We start from the raw sequence: 21,399 nt of genomic DNA, 5'->3' as shown, positions 1-21,399 counted from the left end.
TTTTAAAATCTGTAATTCTTACATGCGTTCCCAAACATGAACCCCCCTCCCACCTCCCTCCCCATAACATCTCTCTGGGTCATCCCCATGCACCAGCCCCAAGCATGCTGCATCCTGCGTCAGACATAGCCTGGCGATTCAATTCTTACATGATAGTATACATGTTAGAATGTCATTCTCCCAAATCATCCCACCCTCTCCCTCTCCCTCTGAGTCCAAAAGTCTGTTATACACATCTGTGTCTCTTTCCCTGTCTTGCATACAGGGTTGTCATTGCCATCTTCCTAAATTCCATATATATGTGTTAGTATACTGTATTGGTATTTTTCTTTCTGGCTTACTTCACTCTGTTTAATCGGCTCCAGTTTCATCCATCTCATCAGAACTGATTCAAATGAATTCTTTTTAACGGCTGAGTAATACTCCATTGTGTATATGTACCACAGCTTTCTTATCCATTCATCTGCTGATGGACATCTAGGTTGTTTCCATGTCCTGGCTATTATAAACAGTGCTGCGATGAACATTGGGGTACATGTGTCTCTTTCAATTCTGGTTTCCTCGGTGTGTATGCCCAGCAGTGGGATTGCTGGGTCATAAGGTAGTTCTATTTGCAATTTTTTAAGGAATCGCCACACTGTTCTCCATAGTGGCTGTACTAGTTTGCATTCCCACCAACAGTGTAGGAGGGTTCCCTTTTCTCCACACCCTCTCCAGCATTTCTTGCTTGCAGATTTTTGGATCGCAGCCATTCTGACTGGTGTGAAGTGGTACCTCATTGTGGTTTTGATTTGCATTTCTCTAATAATGAGTGATGTTGAGCATCTTTTCATGTGTTTGTTAGCCATCCGTATGTCTTCTTTGGAGAAATGTCTATTTAGTTCTTTGGCCCATTTTTTGATTGGGTCGTTTATTTTTCTGGAATTGAGCTGCGTAAGTTGCTTGTATATTTTTGAGATTAGTTGTTTGTCAGTTGCTTCATTTGCTATTATTTTCTCCCATTCAGAAGGCTGTCTTTTCACCTTGCTTATATTTTCCTTTGTTGTGCAGAAGCTTTTAATTTTAATTAGATCCCATTTGTTTATTTTTGCTTTTATTTCCAGAATTCTGGGTGGTGGATCATAGAGGATCCTGCTGTGATTTATGTCTGAGAGTGTTTTGCCTATGTTCTCCTCTAGGAGTTTTATAGTTTCTGATCTTACATTTAGATCTTTAATCCATTTTGAGTTTATTTTTGTGTGCAGTGTTAGGAAGTGATCTAGTTTCATTCTTTTACAAGTGGTTGACCAGTTTTCCCAGCACCACTTGTTAAAGAGATTGTCTTTACTCCATTGTATATTCTTGCCTCCTTTGTCAAAGATAAGGTGTCCATATGTGTGTGGATTTATCTCTGGGCTTTCTATTTTGTTCCATCGATCTATATGTCTGTCTTTGTGCCAGTACCATACTGTCTTGATGACTGTGGCTTTGTAGTAGAGCCTGAAGTCAGGCAAGTTGATTCCTCCAGTTCCATTCTTCTTTCTCAAGATTGCTTTGGCTATTCGAGGTTTTTGTATTTCCATACAAATCTTGAAATTATTTGTTCTAGTTCTGTGAAAAATGTGGCTGGTAGCTTGATAGGGATTGCATTGAATTTGTAAATTGCTTTGGGTAGTATACTCATTTTCACTATATTGATTCTTCCAATCCATGAACATGGTATATTTCTCCATCTATTGGTGTCCTCTTTGATTTCTTTCATCAGTGTTTTATAGTTTTCTATATATAGGTCTTTAGTTTCTTTAGGTAGATATATTTCTAAGTATTTTATTCTTTTCGTTGCAATGGTGACTGGAATTGTTTCCTTAATTTCTTTTTCTACTTTCTCATTATTCATGTATAGGAATGCAAGGGATTTCTGTGTGTTGATTTTATATCCTGTAACTTTACTATATTCATTAATTAGCTCTAGTAATTTTCTGGTGGAGTCTTTAGGGTTTTCCGTGTAGAGGATCATGTCATCTGCAAACAGTGAGAGTTTTACTTCTTCTTTTCCAATTTGGATTCCTTTTATTTCTTTTTCTGCTCTGATTGCTGTGGCCAAAACTTCCAGAACTATGTTGAATAGTAGCGGTGAAAGTGGACACCCTTGTCTTGTTCCTGACTTTAGGGGAAATGCTTTCAATTTTTCACCATTGAGGATAATGTTTGCTGTGGGTTTGTCATATATAGCTTTTATTATGTTGAGGTATGTTCCTTCTATTCCTGCTTTCTGGAGAGTTTTTATCATAAATGGATGTTGAATTTTGTCAAAGGCCTTCTCTGCATCTATTAAGATAATCATATAGTTTTTATTTTTCAATTTGTTAATGTGGTGAATTACATTGATTGATTTGCGGATATTGAAGAATCCTTGCATCCCTGGGATAAAGCCCACTTGGTCATGGTGTATGATCTTTTTAATGTGTTGTTGGATTCTGATTGCTAGAATTTTGTTGAGGATTTTTGCATCTATGTTTATCAGTGATATTGGCCTGTAGTTTTCTTTTTTGTGACATCTTTGTCAGGTTTTGGTATTAGGGTGATGGTGGCCTCATAGAATGAGTTTGGAAGTTTACCTTCCTCTGCAATTTCTGGAAGAGTTTGAGGAGGATAGGTGTTAGCTCTTCTCGAAATTTTTAGTAGAATTCAGCTGTGAAGCCGTCTGGACCTGGGCTTTTGTTTGCTGGAAGATTTCTGATTACAGTTTCAATTTCCGTGCTTGTGATGGGTCTGTTAAGATTTTCTATTTCTTCCTGGTTCCGTTTTGGAAAATTGTACTTTTCTAAGAATTTGTCCATTTCTTCCACGTTGTCCATTTTATTGGCATACAACTGCTGATAGTAGTCTCTTATGATCCTTTGTATTTCTGTGTTGTCTGTTGTGATCTCTCCATTTTCATTTCTAATTTTATTGATCTGATTTTTCTCCCTTTGTTTCTTGATGAGTCTGGCTAATGGTTTGTCAATTTTATTTATCCTTTCAAAGAACCAGCTTTTGGCTTTGTTGATTTTTGCTATGGTCTCTTTTGTTTCTTTTGCATTTATTTCTGCCCTAATTTTTAAGATTTCTTTCCTTCTACTAACTCTGGGGTTCTCCAACTCTTCCTTTTCTATTGCTTTAGTTGTAGAGTTAGGTTATTTATTTGACTTGTTTCTTGAGGTATGCCTGTATTGCTATTAACTATTAAAAATTCCAACATATGGAGGATGAACAACACACTTCTGAATAACCAACAAATCACAGAAGAAATCAAAATATGCATAGAAACTAATGAAAATGAAAACACAACAACTCAAAACCTGTAGTTAATTTATTTTTAATTGGAGGATGATTGCTTTACAATGCTGTGTTGGTTTCTGCCAACATCAATGTGAAACAGCCATAGGTATGCTGTGCTCTTGGTTCACACAAAGAAAGATGGATAGATTGAACTATGATGAAAAACCAAGTTAAATGACTCCTCATTTCACAGAAAATAAGCACAAACATACACACACACAAAAAGAGAAAAGAAATCTCAGTGTTCACTAATGTCATTTTGGATATATCCAACTTTTGATGATTTGTTATTTTCCTGCTACAGTAAAACTATAGTGTAAAGCTTGAAAGTCAGACCCTTAGCCTGAGGAACATAAGTGTCCACTTCTCATGAGCTCTGGGGCCAGGGTCAAGGGACTAAAGTGCTCTAAATCTCAAATTCCTGCCCTTGAGGATGATACTGTTGGTATACATCCCACAGGATGGTAGTAAGGATTAAATACCATGTGCAAAACAGTTTCACTCATCTCACACGCTAGTAAACTAATGCTCAAAATTCTCCAAGCCACGCTTCAACAATACGTGAATCGTGAACTTCCAAATGTTCAAGCTGGTTTTAGAAAAGGCAGAGGAACCAGAGATCAAATTGCCAACATCCGCTGGATCATCAAAAAAGCAAGAGAATTCCAGAAAAACATCTATTTCTGCTTTATTGACTATGCCAAAGCCTTTGACTGTGTGGATCACAATAAACTGTGGAAAATTCTTAAAGAGATGGGAATACCAGACCACCTGACCTGCCTCTTGAGAAACCTATATGCAGGTCAAGAAGCAACAGTTAGAAACAGACATGGAACAACAGACTGGCTCCAAATAGGAAAGGAGTCCGTCAAGACTGTATATTGTCACCCTGCTTATTTAACTTCTATGCAGAGTACATCATGAGAAACGCTGGACTGGAAGAAACACAAGCTGGAATCAAGATTGCTGGGAGAAATATCAATACCCTCAGATATGCAGATGACACCACTCTAATGGCAGAAAGTTGAAGAGGGGCTAAAAAGCCTCTTGATGAAAGTGAAAGAGGAGAGCGAAAAAGTTGGCTTAAAGCTCAACATTCAGAAAACTAAGATCATAGCATCCGGTCCCATCACTTCATGGCAAATAGATGGGGAACAGTGGAAACAGTGTCAGACTTTATTTTGGGGGGCTCCAAAATCACTGCAGATGGTGATTGCAGCCATGAAATTAAAAGACGCTTACTCCTTGGAAGAAAAGCTATGACCAACCTAGATAGCATATTCAAAGGCAAAAACATTACTTTGCCAACAAAGGTCCGTCTAGTCAAGGCTATGGTTTTTCCTGTGGTCATGTATGGATGTGAGAGTTGGACTGTGAAGAAAGCTAAGCACCAAAGAATTGATGCTTTTGAACTGTGGTGTTGGAGAAGACTCTCGAGAGTCCCTTGGACTGCAAGGAGATCCAACCAGTTCATCCTAAAGGAGATCAGTCCTGGGTGTTCATTGGAAGGACTGACGCTAAAACTGAAACTCCAACACTTTGGCCACCTCATGCGAAGAGTTAACTCATTGGAAAAGTCTCTGATGCTGGGAGGGATTGGGGGCCAGAGGAGAAGGGGACGACAGAGGATGAGATGGCTGTATGGCATCACCGACTCAATGGACGTGAGTTTGAGTGAACTCTGGGAGTTGGTGATGGACAGGGAGGGCTGGCGTGCTGTGCTTCTTGGGGTCGCAGAGTCGGACATGGCTGAGCGACTGAACTGAACTGAAAGCAAGTAGCACAACGTCCACCAGGAAAGACAGTATTTCTCTAGCATATTCTGAATGTCTTCAATTCATTCACATCAAGTGTGCATTAAACAGAATTCTGGGCCCCACACCTTTAAAGTAAATATCTCTGGGATGTGGGGCCAGATGTCTGTTATTTTGATAACCCCAGGAACCCTAATATGCACTAAAGTTTGAAAACTCAGGGTAATAAACTATTGATTATAATTAGCTTCAGAACATCTACCAATGATTTTAGGAAAATCATTCCTAAAATGATTGGATGATTTCTTACAGAGTTTCTTGGATTTCTTACAAAGTTTCAAAATTACTGACATAAATTTAATAACAACATCCTTGTATTACCTTCTTAATATCTGTCTATACTGTAGTGATAGCTCCTTTTATACTTCCTGTAGGTTATTTATGGCTTTTTTCCCTCTTAATTGGCGTCATCAGATGGTAACTTATTTATTAAAACTTTTTTCAGTATAGTTTAAAATGCTCTCACTCACTATGTCTAATCACTGTTAGTTGCTCCACCATTTTGAGTTTAATTGCAGGATTCTTTTGCGAATCTTTTAGGTAGATGTTTAGATCGTTAATTTTCAGCCTTTCACTTTTAAAATATATTTTGTAAAGTTCTGCATTTTTCTTTGAGCATAGTTTAAAATCCTAATTGTAGTAATAACATTCTCAGAGCTCAGATTATAATAAATCTTAAAATCAGAGCAGAAAATGGGGAAAAATGTTTTTAATTTCCATCTGCCATAAAAGAAAAATTGAAAATATTATCTCTGATTATAGACTTTGTAAATAAAACTGTTATTGCTTAATAGAGATTCAAATTACCCAAACGATTCAAGAAAAAAATAGAAAACCTAAAGATCCCTGTATCCATTCAAGACATTAAAATGAAAAATGTACAACATCCCATACTCAAACTCCAGTCACATACTGTGCACTCTTGAATTCTGTTTAAAAGAGAAATAATGTTAGTCCTATGCAAACTTTTTCAGAAAGCAGAAGAGGAGGGATTATTTCACAATTCTTTTTATGAAGCCACTATAACCAGATACTGAAGCCAGAAAAAGTCAATATAAAAAAATTGCAGACAGATATCATTAATGAAAAAGTTGGCTTGAAACTCAGGATTCAGAAAACTAAGATCATGGCATCTCATCCCATCACTTCATGGCAAATAGATGGGAAAAAAGAATGGAAACAGTGGCAGATTTTATTTTATTTTATTTTATAGGGCTCCAAAGTCACTGCAGACGATGACTGCAGCCATGAATTTAAAAGACACTTAAGGAAACAATTCCATTCACCATTGCAACAAAAAGAATAAAATACTTAGGAATATATCTACCTAAAGAAACTAAAGACCTATATATAGAAAACTATAAAACACTGATGAAAGAAATCAAAGAGGACACTAATAGATGGAGAAATATACCATGTTCATGGATTGGAAGAATCAATATAGTGAAAATGAGTATACTACCCAAAGCAATTTACAAATTCAATGCAATCCCTATCAAGCTACCAGCCACATTTTTCACAGAACTAGAACAAATAATTTCAAGATTTGTATGGAAATACAAAAAACCTCGAATAGCCAAAGCAATCTTGAGAAAGAAGAATGGAACTGGAGGAATCAACTTGCCTGACTTCAGGCTCTACTACAAAGCCACAGTCATCAAGACAGTATGGTACTGGCACAAAGACAGACATATAGATCGATGGAACAAAATAGAAAGCCCAGAGATAAATCCACACACATATGGACACCTTATCTTTGACAAAGGAGGCAAGAATATACAATGGAGTAAAGACAATCTCTTTAACAAGTGGTGCTGGGAAAACTGGTCAACCACTTGTAAAAGAATGAAACTAGATCACTTCCTAACACCGCACACAAAAATAAACTCAAAATGGATTAAAGATCTAAATGTAAGATCAGAAACTATAAAACTCCTAGAGGAGAACATAGGCAAAACACTCTCAGACATAAATCACAGCAGGATCCTCTATGATCCACCGCCCAGAATTCTGGAAATAAAAGCAAAAATAAACAAATGGGATCTAATTAAAATTAAAAGCTTCTGCACAACAAAGGAAAATATAAGCAAGGTGAAAAGACAGCCTTCTGAATGGGAGAAAATAATAGCAAATGAAGCAACTGACAAACAACTAATCTCAAAAATATACAAGCAACTTACGCAGCTCAATTCCAGAAAAATAAACGACCCAATCAAAAAATGGGCCAAAGAACTAAATAGACATTTCTCCAAAGAAGACATACGGATGGCTAACAAACACATGAAAAGATGCTCAACATCACTCATTATTAGAGAAATGCAAATCAAAACCACAATGAGGTACCACTTCACACCAGTCAGAATGGCTGCGATCCAAAAATCTGCAAGCAAGAAATGCTGGAGAGGGTGTGGAGAAAAGGGAACCCTCCTACACTGTTGGTGGGAATGCAAACTAGTACAGCCACTATGGAGAACAGTGTGGCGATTCCTTAAAAAATTGCAAATAGAACTACCTTATGACCCAGCAATCCCACTGCTGGGCATACACACCGAGGAAACCAGAATTGAAAGAGACACATGTACCCCAATGTTCATCGCAGCACTGTTTATAATAGCCAGGACATGGAAACAACCTAGATGTCCATCAGCAGATGAATGGATAAGAAAGCTGTGGTACATATACACAATGGAGTATTACTCAGCCGTTAAAAAGAATTCATTTGAATCAGTTCTGATGAGATGGATGAAACTGGAGCCGATTATACAGAGTGAAGTAAGCCAGAAAGAAAAACACCAATACAGTATACTAACACATATATATGGAATTTAGGAAGATGGCAATGACGACCCTGTATGCAAGACAGGGAAAGAGACACAGGTGTGTATAACGGACTTTTGGACTCAGAGGGAGAGGGAGAGGGTGGGATGATTTGGGAGAATGACATTCTAACATGTATACTATCATGTGAATTGAATCGCCAGTCTATGTCTGACGCAGGATGCAGCATGCTTGGGGCTGGTGCATGGGGATGACCCAGAGAGATGTTATGAGGAGGGAGATGGGAGGGGGGTTCATGTTTGGGAATGCATGTAAGAATTAAAGATTTTAAAATTTTAAAAAATAATAATAATAATAAAAATAAAAGACACTTACTTGCTCCTTGGAAGAAAAGCTATGCAAAACTAGAGAGCGTATTAAAAAACAGAGACATCACTTTGCTGACAAAGGTCTGTCTAGTCAAACCTATGGTTTTTCCAGTAGTCATATATGGATGTGAGAGCTGGACCATAAAGAAGGCTGAGCACCAAAGAACTGATGCTTTCAAATTGTGATGTTGGAGAAGACTCTCATGAGAGTCCCTTGGACAGCAAGGAGATCAAACCAGTCAATTCTAAAGGAAATTAGTCCTAAATATTCATTGGAAGGACTGATGCTGAAGCGGAAGCTCCAATACTTTGGCCACCTGATGCAAAAAACTGACTCATTGGAGAAGACCCTGATGCTGGGAAAGACTGAAGGCAAAAGGAGAAAGGGACAACTGAGGATGAGATAGTTAGATGACGTCACTAACTCAATGGACATGAATTTGAGAAAAGCTCAGGAGAAAGTGGAAGACAAGGAAGCCTGGCATGCTGCAGTCCATGAGGTCGCGAAGAGTCAGGCATGACTTAGTGGCTGAACAACAGTAACAACATGGAGCTACAGATACAGGCTTTCATTGAAGATAACTGATAGGACAGTGTCCTTTCTTCATTTCTCAGCTATACAACATACCTCATTGTGCCTTTTTCTTTAGGAAATAACTGTAATTATTTGAAATAATTGTTATATGAAATCTATATCTATAATACTTTCATGGGTCAACAATCTAGGTAAAATATTGAATCATTATTTTTGGTCCCAAAATATTTAGACACTGAACATAAATAGTGTCCATATGGTTACTAAATTTCAAACTATTGTGCTTAAGTTTAACGTAACCAACTTGGCATCAGAAAATCTTTGCTTTACAAAATACCTGCAACCGGAACAATTCTTTCCATTATATAGACAGTTGCAGCTCAGTTCAGTTCAGTTCAGTTCAGTCGCTCAGTCGTGTCCGACTCTTTGCGACCCCATGAATCGCAGCACACCAGTCCTCCCTGTCCATCACCAACTCCCGGAGTTCACCCAGACTCACGTACATCAAGTCGGTGATGCCATCCAGCCATCTCATCCTCTGTCGTCCCCTTCTCCTCCTGTCCCCAATCCCTCCCAGCATCAGAGACTTCTCCGATGAGTCAGCTCTTCGCATGAGGTGGCCCAAGTACTGGAGTTTCAGCTTTAGCATCATTCCTTCCAAAGAAATCCCAGGGCTGATCTCCTTCAGAATGGACTGGTTGGATCTCCTTACAGTCCAAGGGACTCTCAAGAGTCTTCTCCACCACCACAGTTCAAAAGCATCAATTTTTCGGCACTCAGATTTCTTCACAGTCCAACTCTCACATCTTACATGGCCACAGGAAAAACCATAGCCTTGACTAGACGGACCTTAGTTGGCAAAGTAATGCATCTGCTTTTGAATATACTACCTAGGTTGGTCGTAACTTTTCTTCCAAGGAGTAAGCGTCTTTTAATTTCATGGCTGCAGTCACCATCTGCAGTGATTTTAGAGCCCCCCAAAATAAAGTCTGACACTGTTTCCACTGTTCCCCATCTATTTGCCATGAAGTGAAGGGATCAGATGCCATGATCTTAGTTTTCTGAATGTTGAGCTTTAAGCCAACTTTTTCACTCTCCACTTTCACTTTCATCAAGAGGCTTTTTAGTTCCTCTTCACTTTCTGCCATAAGGGTGGTGTCATCTGCATATCTGAGGTTATTGATATTTCTCCCGGCAATCTTGATTCCAGCTTGTTTCTTCCACTCCATCGTTTCTCATGATGTACCCTGCATAGAAGTTAAATAAGCAGGGTGACAATATACAGCCTTGACGGACTCCTTTTCCTATTTGAAACCAGTCTGTTGTTTCATGTCCATTTCTAACTGTTGCTTCCTGACCTGCATACAGATTTCTCAAGAGGCAGTCAGGTGGTCTGGTATTCCCATCTCTTTCAGAATTTTCCACAGTTTAATGTGATCCACACAGTCAAAGGTTTGGCATAGTCAATAAAGCAGAAATAGATGTTTTTCTGGAATTCTCTTGCTTTTTGATGATCCAGCATATGTTGGCAACTTGATCTCTGGTTCCTCTGCCTTTTCTAAAACCAGCTTGAACATCAGGAAGTTCACGGTTCACATATTGCTGAAGCCTGGCTTGGAGAATTTTGAGCATTACTTTACTAGCATGTGCTGCTGCTGCTGCTACTAAGTCGCTTCAGTCGTGTCCGACTCTGTGCGACCCAATAGATGGCAGCCCATCAGGCTCCACCATTCCTGGGATTCTCCAGGCAAGAACGCTGGAGTGGGTTGCCATTTCCTTCTCCATTGCATGAAAGTGAAAAGTGAAAGTGAAGTCGCTCAGTCGTGTCCGACTCTTAGCGACCCCATGGACTGCAGCTTACCAGGCTCCTCCATCCATGGGATTTTCCAGGCAAGAGTACTGGAGTGTACTAGCATGTGAGATGAGTGCAATTGTGTGGTAGTTTGAGCATTCTTTGACATTGCCTTTCTTTGGGACTGGAATGAAAACTGACCATTTCCAGTCGTGTGGCCACTGCTGAGTTTTCCAAATTTGCTGGAATATTGAGTGCAGCACTTTCACAGCATCATCTTTCAGGATTTGAAACAGCTCCACTGGTATTTCATTACCTCCACTAGCTTTGTTCATAGTGATGCTTTCTAAGGCCCACTTGACTTCACATTCCAGGATGTCTGGCTCTAGATGAGTGATCACACCATCATGATTATCTGGGTCATGAAGATCTTTTTTGTACAGTTCTTCAGTGTATTCTTGCCACCTCTTCTTAATATCTTCTGCTTCTGTTAGGTCCATACCATTTCTGTCCTTTATCGAGCCCATCTTTGCATGAAATGTTCCCTTGGTATCTCTAATTTGCTTGAAGAGAAAACTTAGTCTTTCCCATTCTGTTCTTTTCCTCTATCTCTTTGCATTGATCACTGAAGAAGGCTTTCTTATCTCTTCTTGCTATTCTTTGGAACTCTGCATTCAGATGCTTATATCTTTCCTTTTCTCCTTTGCTTTTTACCTCTCTTCTTTTCACAGCTAGTTGTAAGGCCTCCCCAGACAGCCATTTTGCTTTTTGCATTTCTTTTCCATGGGGATGGTCTTGATCCCTGTCTCCTGTACAATGTCATGAACCTCATTCCATAGTTCATCAGGCACTCTATCTATCAGATCTAGGCCCTTAAATCTATTTCTCACTTCCACTGTACAATTATAAGGGATTTGACTTAGGTCATACCTGAATGGTCTAGTGGTTTTCCCTACTTTCTTCAATTTAAGTCTGAATTTGGTAATAAGGAGTTCATGATCTGAGCCACAGTCAGCTCCTGGTCTTGTTTTTGTTGACTGTATAGAGCTTCTCCATCTTTGGCTGCAAAGAATATAATCCATCTGATTTCGGTGTTGACCATCTGGTGATGTCCATGTGTAGAGTCTTCTCTTGTGTTGTTGGAAGAGGGTGTTTGATATGACCAGTGCATTTTCTTGGCAAAATTCTATTAGTCTTTGCTCTGCTTCATTCCGCATTCCAAGGCCAAATTTGCCTGTTACTCCTAGTGTTTCTTGACTTCCTACTTTTGCATTCCTGTCCTCTATAATGAAAGGGACAACTTTTTTGGGTGTTAGTTCTAAAATGTCTTGTAGGTCTTCATAGAACCATTCAACTTCAGCTTCTTCAGTGTTACTGGTTGGGGCATAGACTTAGATTACTGTGATATTGAATAGTTTGCTTTGGAAACGAACAGAGATCATTCTGTCGTTTTTGGCATTGCATCCAAGTACTTCATTTCAGACTCTTTTGTTGACCATGATGGCTACTCCATTTCTTCTGAGGGATTCATGCCCGCAGTAGTAGATATAATGATCATCTGAGTTAAATTCACCCATTCCGGTCCATTTTAGTTTGCTTTCTGGAATGTCGACCTTCATACTTGCCATTTCTTGTTTGACCACTTCCAATTTGCGTTGATTCATGGACCTGACATTCCAGGTTCCTATGCAATATTGCTCGTTACAGCATCAGACCTTGCTTCTATCACCAGTCACATCCACAACTGTGTATTGTTTTTGCTTTGGCTCCATCCCTTCGTTCTTTCTGGAGTTATTTCTCCACTGATCTCCAGTAGCATGTTGGGCAGCTACTGACCTGGGGAGTTCCTATTTCAGTATCCTATCATTTTGCCTCTTCATTGTTCATGGGGTTCTCAAGGCAAGAATACTGAAGTGGTTTGCCATTCACTTCTCCAGTGGACCACTTTCCGTCAGACCACTCCACCATAACCCGCCCATCTTGGGTTGCCCCGTGGGCATGGCTTAGTTTCATTGAGTTAGACAAGGCTGTGGTCCTAGTGTGATTAGATTGACTAGTTTCCTGTAGTATGGTTTCAGTGTGTCTGCCCTCTGATGCCCTCTTGCAACACCTACCATCTTCCTTGGGTTTTTCTTACCTTGGGCATAGGGTATCTCTTCATGGCTGCTCCAGCAAGGCGCGGCTGCTCCTCCTTACCTTGGACGAAGGGTATTTCCTCACCCTGCCCTTCCTGACCTTCAACGTGGGATAGCTCCTCTAGGCCCTCCTGTGCCCGCACAGCCACTACAACCACCTGAGTTGCAGCTCAGGACCAGCAAATATATAGTGTCTAAGACTGTAACATTCTGATGGATGGTAGCATATTTGAAAATATCTCAGTCCTTGACCAACTGCAGCTGCACGATTATGCCTCTCCAAATAATTCATGCGACAGCTCTGCCTTTAAAGCACTGTTCACAATTAAATTAAAACTCACGAAGATGTATCTGCTAGTAATTCTTAAACTTTCTGTTGTCATGACTCATTTTTTTGTAATTCCTCAATTCTTGCAGCCCATATTCATTGTTTTTTAGTCGCTCAGTCCTGTCTGACTCTTTGAGACTCCAAGGACTGTAGCCTGCCAGGCTCCTCTGTCCATGGAATTTCCCAGGCAAGAATGTTGAAGTGAGTTGCCATTTCCTATTCCAGGGGATCTTCCCAATCCAGAGATCGAACCTGCGTCTCCTGCATTGGCAGGCAGATTCTTTACCACTGAGCCACCTGGGAAGTCCTGATATTCGTCATATTGTTACTCAGTCACTAAGTCATGTCCGCTCTTTGAGACCCCATGGACTACAGCATGCCAGGCTTCCCTGACTTTCTATATCTCCCTGAGTTTGCTCAAATGCATGTCCATTGAGCCGGTGATACCATTCAACCATCTCATCTTCTGTTGCCCCTTCCCCTCCTGCCTTCAGTTTTTCCCAGCATCAAGATCTTTTCCAAGGAGTCAGCTCTTTGCATCAGGTGGCCAAAGTATTGGGGCTTCCTGGTCAGCATCAGTCTTTTCAATGAATAGTCAGAGTTGATTTTTTTTAAGATTGACAAGGATATATTTACTTCTTCTTGGGATATGTTTATTTCACTTAATTTATTAGTTAACATTTTGGTGTATACCAAAGATAAGGTGCTAGGAATTAGGGATATTTTATAAAGACCCTTTGTAGGTCATACCAAATTCTTTACTTCCTGGAAATTACCAACTGGCCTTACCTTTCAAAATAAAGTATATTCTAATGCATTTAAATGGGAATTGAGGGCTGCAGAATTTTGCAATGGCGTTTGACATACATAGACATTTATAAAGGGTTTGGAATCATTGCCTAATAGATTTTCAACTACAAAATATCCAGGAATGAAAGCATTTATGTGGTTTTATTTTGCTTACTGGAACAATGGCTGAAGTTCTGCAGAAGGCAGTCACGAATATCTGCATTTGTCATATGCTGAATTTGATCATGAGTACTCTGTGCTTGGAGAGTCAATCTGAGTGGGCATTAAACACTTCATGCCACAGAGGTAAAATTGAGTAAGTTCTTGTGTAAATTAGATAAGGCATTCCTCCCTGGAGTTGTTTATATGACATCTACTTAAGATTGTGTGAAGAAGCAGACAGTAACACCATTTGGGCAGAGACTCCAATTAGCTTTTTGCCCTTATGTTCCCATGGTACAATTTAACCATTTAATCCACACCATAGAGGATGCATGGAAAAGGAAATGGCAATTCCAGTATTCTTGCCCAGGAAATCCCATGGACAGAGGAACATGGTGGGCTACAGTCCATGGCGTCTCAGAGTTAGGCACAACTGAGCACATGCGCACGCACACACACACACACACACACACACACACACACAGGATGCAGGCCACAAGAAGTTGAAGAATGAGTGAATGACTGAATGATGAAGAATGCATCAACCCCTTTTCCCACAAAATGGAAAAAGAGAGTTTCACAATGTGTATGGGTGTCACCAAGGAACACAGTGACCCTTTTTGCAGGCTGTAGGTAGGTATACAGGTTAACATAGTGCTGCCGTAAAAGTCACACCTCTTTTCACTTCATTGCCTCCATCCCTTGTTTCTTTGCAGAACGATTCAACGTGTACCTTATGCCTACACCAAATCTGGACATTTATGGCGAATGCACAATGCAGATCACACACGAGAATATCTATCTCTGGGATATCCACAATGCCAAGGTCAAGCTGGTGATGTGGCCCCTCAGCTCACTGAGGAGATATGGGCGGGACTCAACGTGGTTCACATTTGAGTCGGGCAGGTAAGCTCTGAGGGCAGAAGCAACATGCAGGGGGGGCCTGGGACCAAGGTTCTGTGCTCAGATAGATGGTTGTTTTCGTAAAGGTTAGAGGTCACCAAAAGTATAATTTCTTTAGATCCTTGTTGATAATCTGGATGAAACTGTGTTAATTCTATGGCAGGTTAATTACCCCATTCAAAATAACTTCAGTCTTTTGTGCTGGCATCAAACTAGTTTCATAATTATTTTTTATCTTGAAGTATATTTGTGAGATTTGGGGTGCATCCTTCTATATTTTTGGTGCAGTAGGATTTCCATAAAAGTCAACATGTCCTTACTGGCATTACTTTTGTGGATTTTTTTTTAAGGAAAAAATGTTGAAAGGAGTCTTATATAAAATTGCTTAAATATTACTTTTTAGGTTTGAGATAATTTAATGCAATATTCATTTATCCAGATGTTTATGTTAATAGCATTAGTCAAGTATAAATATTGATATTAATTCAGAATGACTGAAAAGAAAGTTGGCAAATCCATAATTTATGGAATGTGTGACTCAGATTTTAAATGTAGTATGTCAAGACAGATACGCTGATTTCTTGATCACAGCATATGGTCGGAATCCATAAATGTCTAAAATAAATGCTTGCTTCACAATCATTATTCACAGATATGGATTTAGACATGAGCCTCAATCAACTGTATCAAGTCATTATGTTGTGACCCCTTTGTGATATTGTTGTCACTCATCCAAGATAAGACTTAGGTTTGGGGATTCTATATCAGAAGTGTCTAATGTATTCACACTTGGGGATATGATTTATCACATTCTAAAAATGAATCAGTGGCCTTATAAGGTAATTATGAGGTCGCCATGTGACTGAGTAGACAAATGAAGGCAGTTATGCAACAGAATTCTACCTACCATGACACACACAGCACAGATGAATCTCCAAAATGTCGTTGTAACATTGGTAAGAAACCGTGCAACAGACAAAACTGATTTATAGCGACAGAAAGCAAATGAATGGTTGCCTCGGGTCGGGAGAGGATGGACTCCAGGGAACACACAGGACCTGTGGGCGGGGTGGGGGTGACCGTGCCCTGTATCCTGACATTTGTCGAGAGCCGTGGAGCTGTTTACTCGGTATCAGTGCACATCATTCCATGCAAATTATCCCTCAGTGCTTTTAACGTGGAAAAAAAAGTGGGGGGAAAGCAGGAGGGCATTTACTCTTCTTATTTTATATACTTTTACACTGTTTGAGGTTTGACAGTGAGCATTTGTCACTTTTACAACAAAACACTTCCCCTGGGAGGAATGAGGTCGAGGAAGGGGAGAGAGCTGTGAGCATTTCTGGATGGAGCTTTGAGGGTGGTCCTTGAAGCTGTGCGCGACAGCGGGCCTTGATTCCTAGGTAGGTACAGTAAGGGCAGAAGTCTGTCCTTGTAACCTGAGGCAGGCCTTGCGCTTTTTACGTTTTCCTTGTAGGTCTCCCTTTTTCCTTAGTATTGAGATGTTTTAATACTTGACATTGGGACTTCCTTAGTGGTCTGCATGCTAAGTCGCTTCAGTGGTGTCCAACTCTTTGCGACTCTATGGACTTTAACCTGCCAAGTTCCTGTGTCCATGGGATTCTCCAGGCAAGAATACTGGAGCGGGTTGCAATGCCCTCCTCCAGAGGGTCTTCCCGACTCAGGGGTTGAACCCGTGTCTCTTGTCTTCTGCATTGGCAGGCGGGTTCTTTACCACTAGCTCCACCAGGTGGTTAAGAATCCTCCGTGCCAGGCCGGGGGTGCAGGTTCGATGCCTGGTCGGGGAATGAAGATCCCACATGTCATGGGCAGCTGAGCCTGATTGCCACAACTGCATGCGCCAGATAGAGAGCCAGCACGCTATAACCAAAGATCCTGGGTGAGGCAGCTAAGACCCGACACAGCCAAAGAAATAAATGAATACTTTTTAAAAAATACTTTATATCGTCTGATTTTAAAAGTCAAGCCAGGCTTTTGAGGGAGTAGTTGGAAAGAAAAGCTTACAATCACTTACTATTTCTGCATCTTGAGAAAATGGCTTTTAATATTTTGCTGTACTTCCTTCCAATGTATTTTAAAATCAATGTATTTTCATTTAATATTATATTGAGAAGTAATCTTCTGTAAAGTCGTATAAAGTCAAGATTTTTGTGACCATATGGTATCTGAACATATGGCTGTACTGTCATCAATTTAACATTAGGGTGTTCCCAAAATGAACTATTATAAATAAAGCCACACTGACCATCTGTGAAAAGATGTACAAATATCTGATTATTTTCTTAGCAGAGCCTTTTTAAAGCAGAATTCCTGGGTCAAAAGCCATAGGTTCTTCACAGTATAGCAAATTGCTTTCAAAGCAGTTTCAATTCACACACCCTCTAATGGTGCAAAGAGCGTTCTTGACCCCATAACTACAGGCATTAAAAAGATGATTTAGATGATTCTATTTTAAGAGAGGACTTGGATATCTTGTTAATTTTTTTTTTCTTTTCTCCTCTGTTTCTTTATGTTTAGAGGTTTTCCTTGTGGGTACTGTTCACTTGTATGTTCTTCCTTCTCTGCATTTTGGGTGTCCCTTGCCCTTGGAATATTGACCATTGTTCTGTGCATCTATTTTGTAAACTCCAAAAGATCTCACTCCTATTAAAGGTAACCAAGAGCAGAAGGTTTTGTCCATGTTCGACCCAGTTCCCCGAGTCAGGACTGGGAGAAGGGGTGTGGGGGGGCATGGGTGATGACACGGGACAGTTTAAAGGAGAACCTGGCAGGTCAGTTTTGTGGTGTCAGCACAGCAGACCTTGAGCTCAAGAGCTCCATCTTCTGTGTTTTATTTTGTGCCTCTCTGCACAGAGCACAGCATTTGGAGGCAGTTTCTAGCCGTTTACTTGTACTACCGCATGTACTAGAAAGTGATAAAACTGGGTGTCAAACTAGCCTTTTTTCTACTGACAGGCCTTGTACAACTTTGCTTATTTGCTTGGCCGCGCCGGGTCTTTGTTGCTGCCTGCATTTTCTCTGATTGCGGTGAGCGGGGACACCCTCAGCGGCAGTGCACAGGCTTACTGCAAGGACTTCTCTTGTAGAGCCCAGGCTCTGGGCTCCCTACTGACGAGCTTTCTTAAAAATGCATTTTAAATTCTACCGTACCAATAAAATATAAGCATGAATGGTAGAAATGGAGCAAGATCATTCTTTCTGGAGGAACACACCTCTCGCATCCCGACAGTTGTACTCATACGCCCATGCAGGTGAGGACAGGAGAGGAGGACCAGGGAGTTTTCACTGGGAACTGCCCTCACTCAGAGGGCATGGCCTGGGAGAGGAAGTCACAGCCTCCTGACTGCTTAGAGTAATTGCTGCTGCTGCTGGTGATGCTGCTGCTGCCAAGTCGCTTCAGTCATGTCCGACTCTGTGTGACTCCATGGATGGCAGCCCACCAGGCTCCACCGTCCCTGGGATTCTCCAGGCAAGAACACTAGAGTGGGTTGCCATTTCCTTCTCCAATGCATGAAAGTGAAAAGTGAAAGTGAAGTCACTCAGTCATGTCTGATTCTTTGCGACTCCATGGACTGCAGCCTACCAGGCTCCTCTGTCCCTGGTATTTTCCAGGCAAGAGTACTGGAGTAGGGTGCCATTGCCTTCTAGTTAACCATAAAAGAGCACTTTAAAAGTGAAAGCAACCTGGTTTACCATGCAAGCTTATTTAATCAAAAAATCAAAACAAGATATCCAGACCTGCAGAGGACGTCACAGGAGTCATGATAATGTGCAGTTTTACCCTGTAGAAGATAAAAGCACTTTTTAAATTTGCTGATGGGGCTTTTCCACTTAATGAAACTTATAAGTATTGTAAGCAAAAGTCAGGATGAGCTCAAAGGCCTGCAGAACAAGATTAAACGATCTCCAAATCAATTTTTATAACATTATTGTTCAAAACATAACCTCCCTATTCAGCAAAACACTTAATATAACAATTGGTGCTTAAAATATATGTCTTACTAACTCTGATAGTATTGTCTCTGAAACCTGGGAACAATCTGGTTACAGATTTTTAATAATTGGAAATAAAAAGCAGTACAGTTCCCACAGGAAGATGGTGAATGGAAGAAAATGCTCTGTGTGCTATAATCAAGGATTCCCTGATGTCACAGAGGCTTGTTCAGTCCTTAAAAAGCTTTTCCATCAGTCATGCAGAGAGAAACCCTCCTCCTGTTATGTATGACCACTCAGTTATAATAAAAGGTAAGGCAGAGAGTTTTTAAATAGGATACCAAAGCATGATTACCCTCCCCACAAAAGATAAATTAGACTGCATCAAAATTAAAAACTTGTCTCTGCAAGAGACACTTTTAAGGGACTGAAAGTCCAGACACTGATCTAGAGAAGATATTCAGAAGTCACATATTAGACAATGCACTTGTATCGAAAATATATAAAGAATTTCCAAGTCAAAAATAAGAAAAAATGAAACCCAGCTTTAAAAACAGGCAAAAAATATAAGCAGATACTTCACCAAAAAAGACATCTGACTGATCAATAATCACACTAAAAGATGCCAAACCTAACTTTTTGCTGTGTGTGTATGTTAGTCGCTCTGTTGTGTCTGATTTTTTGCGACCCCATGGACTCTAACCCACCAGACTCCTCTGTCCTTGGGATTCTCCAGTCAAAACCACTGGAGTGGGTTACCAGTTCCTTCTCTAATTATTCATTAGGGGAATGCAAATTAAAACTATGATGAGATACAACTGCATAGCTATTATAGTGGCTAAAGTTAAAAAGGAAAATCTGACAATACCAAATGCAGACAGGATGCACAGCAGATGGAACACATACAGTTTTGGTGGGAATGTAGCGTGCTACAGTGATTTGGAAAGAAACTTTGAAGTTTTTAAAAGAAACCTCAACATTGCCTGAAGATCTGATCCGGGTTCCTACTTCTTGGTATTATCTCGCAAAAGATAAAAATACATGCTCATACCAAAATCTGTACATGAGTGTTGCCATTTTATTCATCATTGCCCCAAACTGGACAAACCAAGTATCCTTCACTGAATGGGTAAACAATCTATGATAAATCGATAGAGAGCTGCTGCTGCTGCTGCTGCCAAGTCACTTCAGTCGTGTCCGACTCTTTGCGACCCCATGGACCACAGCCTACCAGGCTCTTCTGTCCGTGGGATTTTCCAGGCAAGAGTACTGGAGTGGGGTGCCATCACCTTCTCCTATAGAGAGCTACTCAGCATCAAAAGGGAGTGCATGACATACACCATGAGTGCATCAAAGATGCCTTGTTCTAAGTGAGAGGCCAGATCCAGCAAACAGCGTACGCTATGATGCCACGCACATGGGGGATAGAGCTATGAGGTCAGGAGGGAGACCAGTGATTGCCGTGGAGGGGGTGCTGTGCAGAAGCAGGGGAACGACCGGGTGAGGAAGCGACAGAAGGGCAATGTCAGGGCGGTGGCGGAACTGATATTTATCCTGATGGTGGTGGTGGATACGTCATTCTATACATCTGTCAAACCCCAGAGAACTGTCTAGCGCAAAGAGTGAATGCTGCTAGATGGAAATGTTTTAATTTAAAAATAAATTTTAAAAAAGGGAAGAGTTTCACATGTATGCTCAAATGATTTTTGGCAAGGCTGCTAAAATTCAATGGTGAAAGTCTTTCAACAGATAATTGGAAAAACTGTATATCCACACGCAAAAGGATGAAGTTGGCCCATCACTACTGTGTATCACAAACATTAAGACAAAACAAATCGAAGACCTACATTTAACATCTGAAACTATAAAACTCCTCTAAGAAAATATAGAGCAGAACTTTACAGCTTCGGATTGGGCAGTGATTTCTTGAATATGACACAAAAAGGCAACAAAGGAAAAAACAGACAAGTTGGAACTTATTAACAATTTAAGGAATTTGTGCATCAAAAGACAATATCAGTGGAGTAAAGAGGCAACTCGTAAATCAGGAGAAAATATTTACAAGTCATATCTGATAAATGGTTAATGTCTGGAGTATAGAGAGAACTTCAAAAAGTTCATAACAACAAAAAACAAACAACACACACACAAAAAAAAAAAATGCACAAATGACTTAAGTAAGCATTTCTCCAAAGAAGATATGCAGACAGACAATAGCACCTGAAAAGAAAGTCCTAAAAGCACCTATAAGAAACTTTCAGTAAAATGCAAATTAAAACTATGATGAGATGCCTCCTCACGCAAGTAGGAGGGCTACAATCAAAATAATGATAACCACAACAATAGCAATGTGTTGGTGTGGTTGTAGAAAACTCGGAAACCTTGGGCACTATTGGTGGGAATGTAAGGTTTGTAGAGCCCCTATGGAAAGCAGTATGGCAGTTCCTCAAAAACATTTTTAAAAAACCTAAAAATTAAGAGGCTTCATTCTCTGTTAAAAATCAGGGAAAGATTGCTCTCCCCTTCCTTTTTCTTAGAACATTT

At 40.2% G+C, this 21,399-nt stretch overlaps 1 protein-coding gene across 1 annotated transcript in view; it reads left to right on the top strand.

The window, feature by feature from the left end:
• The window catches only part of DOK6 (docking protein 6), a 412,619-nt gene that overhangs the window by 245,411 nt on the left and 145,809 nt on the right, over positions 1-21,399 (top strand). The window contains exon 5 of the mRNA XM_027961047.3: positions 14,718-14,907. Coding sequence (XP_027816848.1) covers positions 14,718-14,907 — 190 coding nt within the window. The remainder of the gene's footprint in view (positions 1-14,717; positions 14,908-21,399) is intronic.

This window comes from Ovis aries, chromosome 23 (genome assembly GCF_016772045.2).
Source record: "Ovis aries strain OAR_USU_Benz2616 breed Rambouillet chromosome 23, ARS-UI_Ramb_v3.0, whole genome shotgun sequence".
Lineage (NCBI taxonomy): Eukaryota > Metazoa > Chordata > Mammalia > Artiodactyla > Bovidae > Ovis > Ovis aries.
The sequence above is the reverse complement of the archived record's forward strand: the minus strand, read 5'-3'. Positions and strand labels throughout refer to the sequence as shown.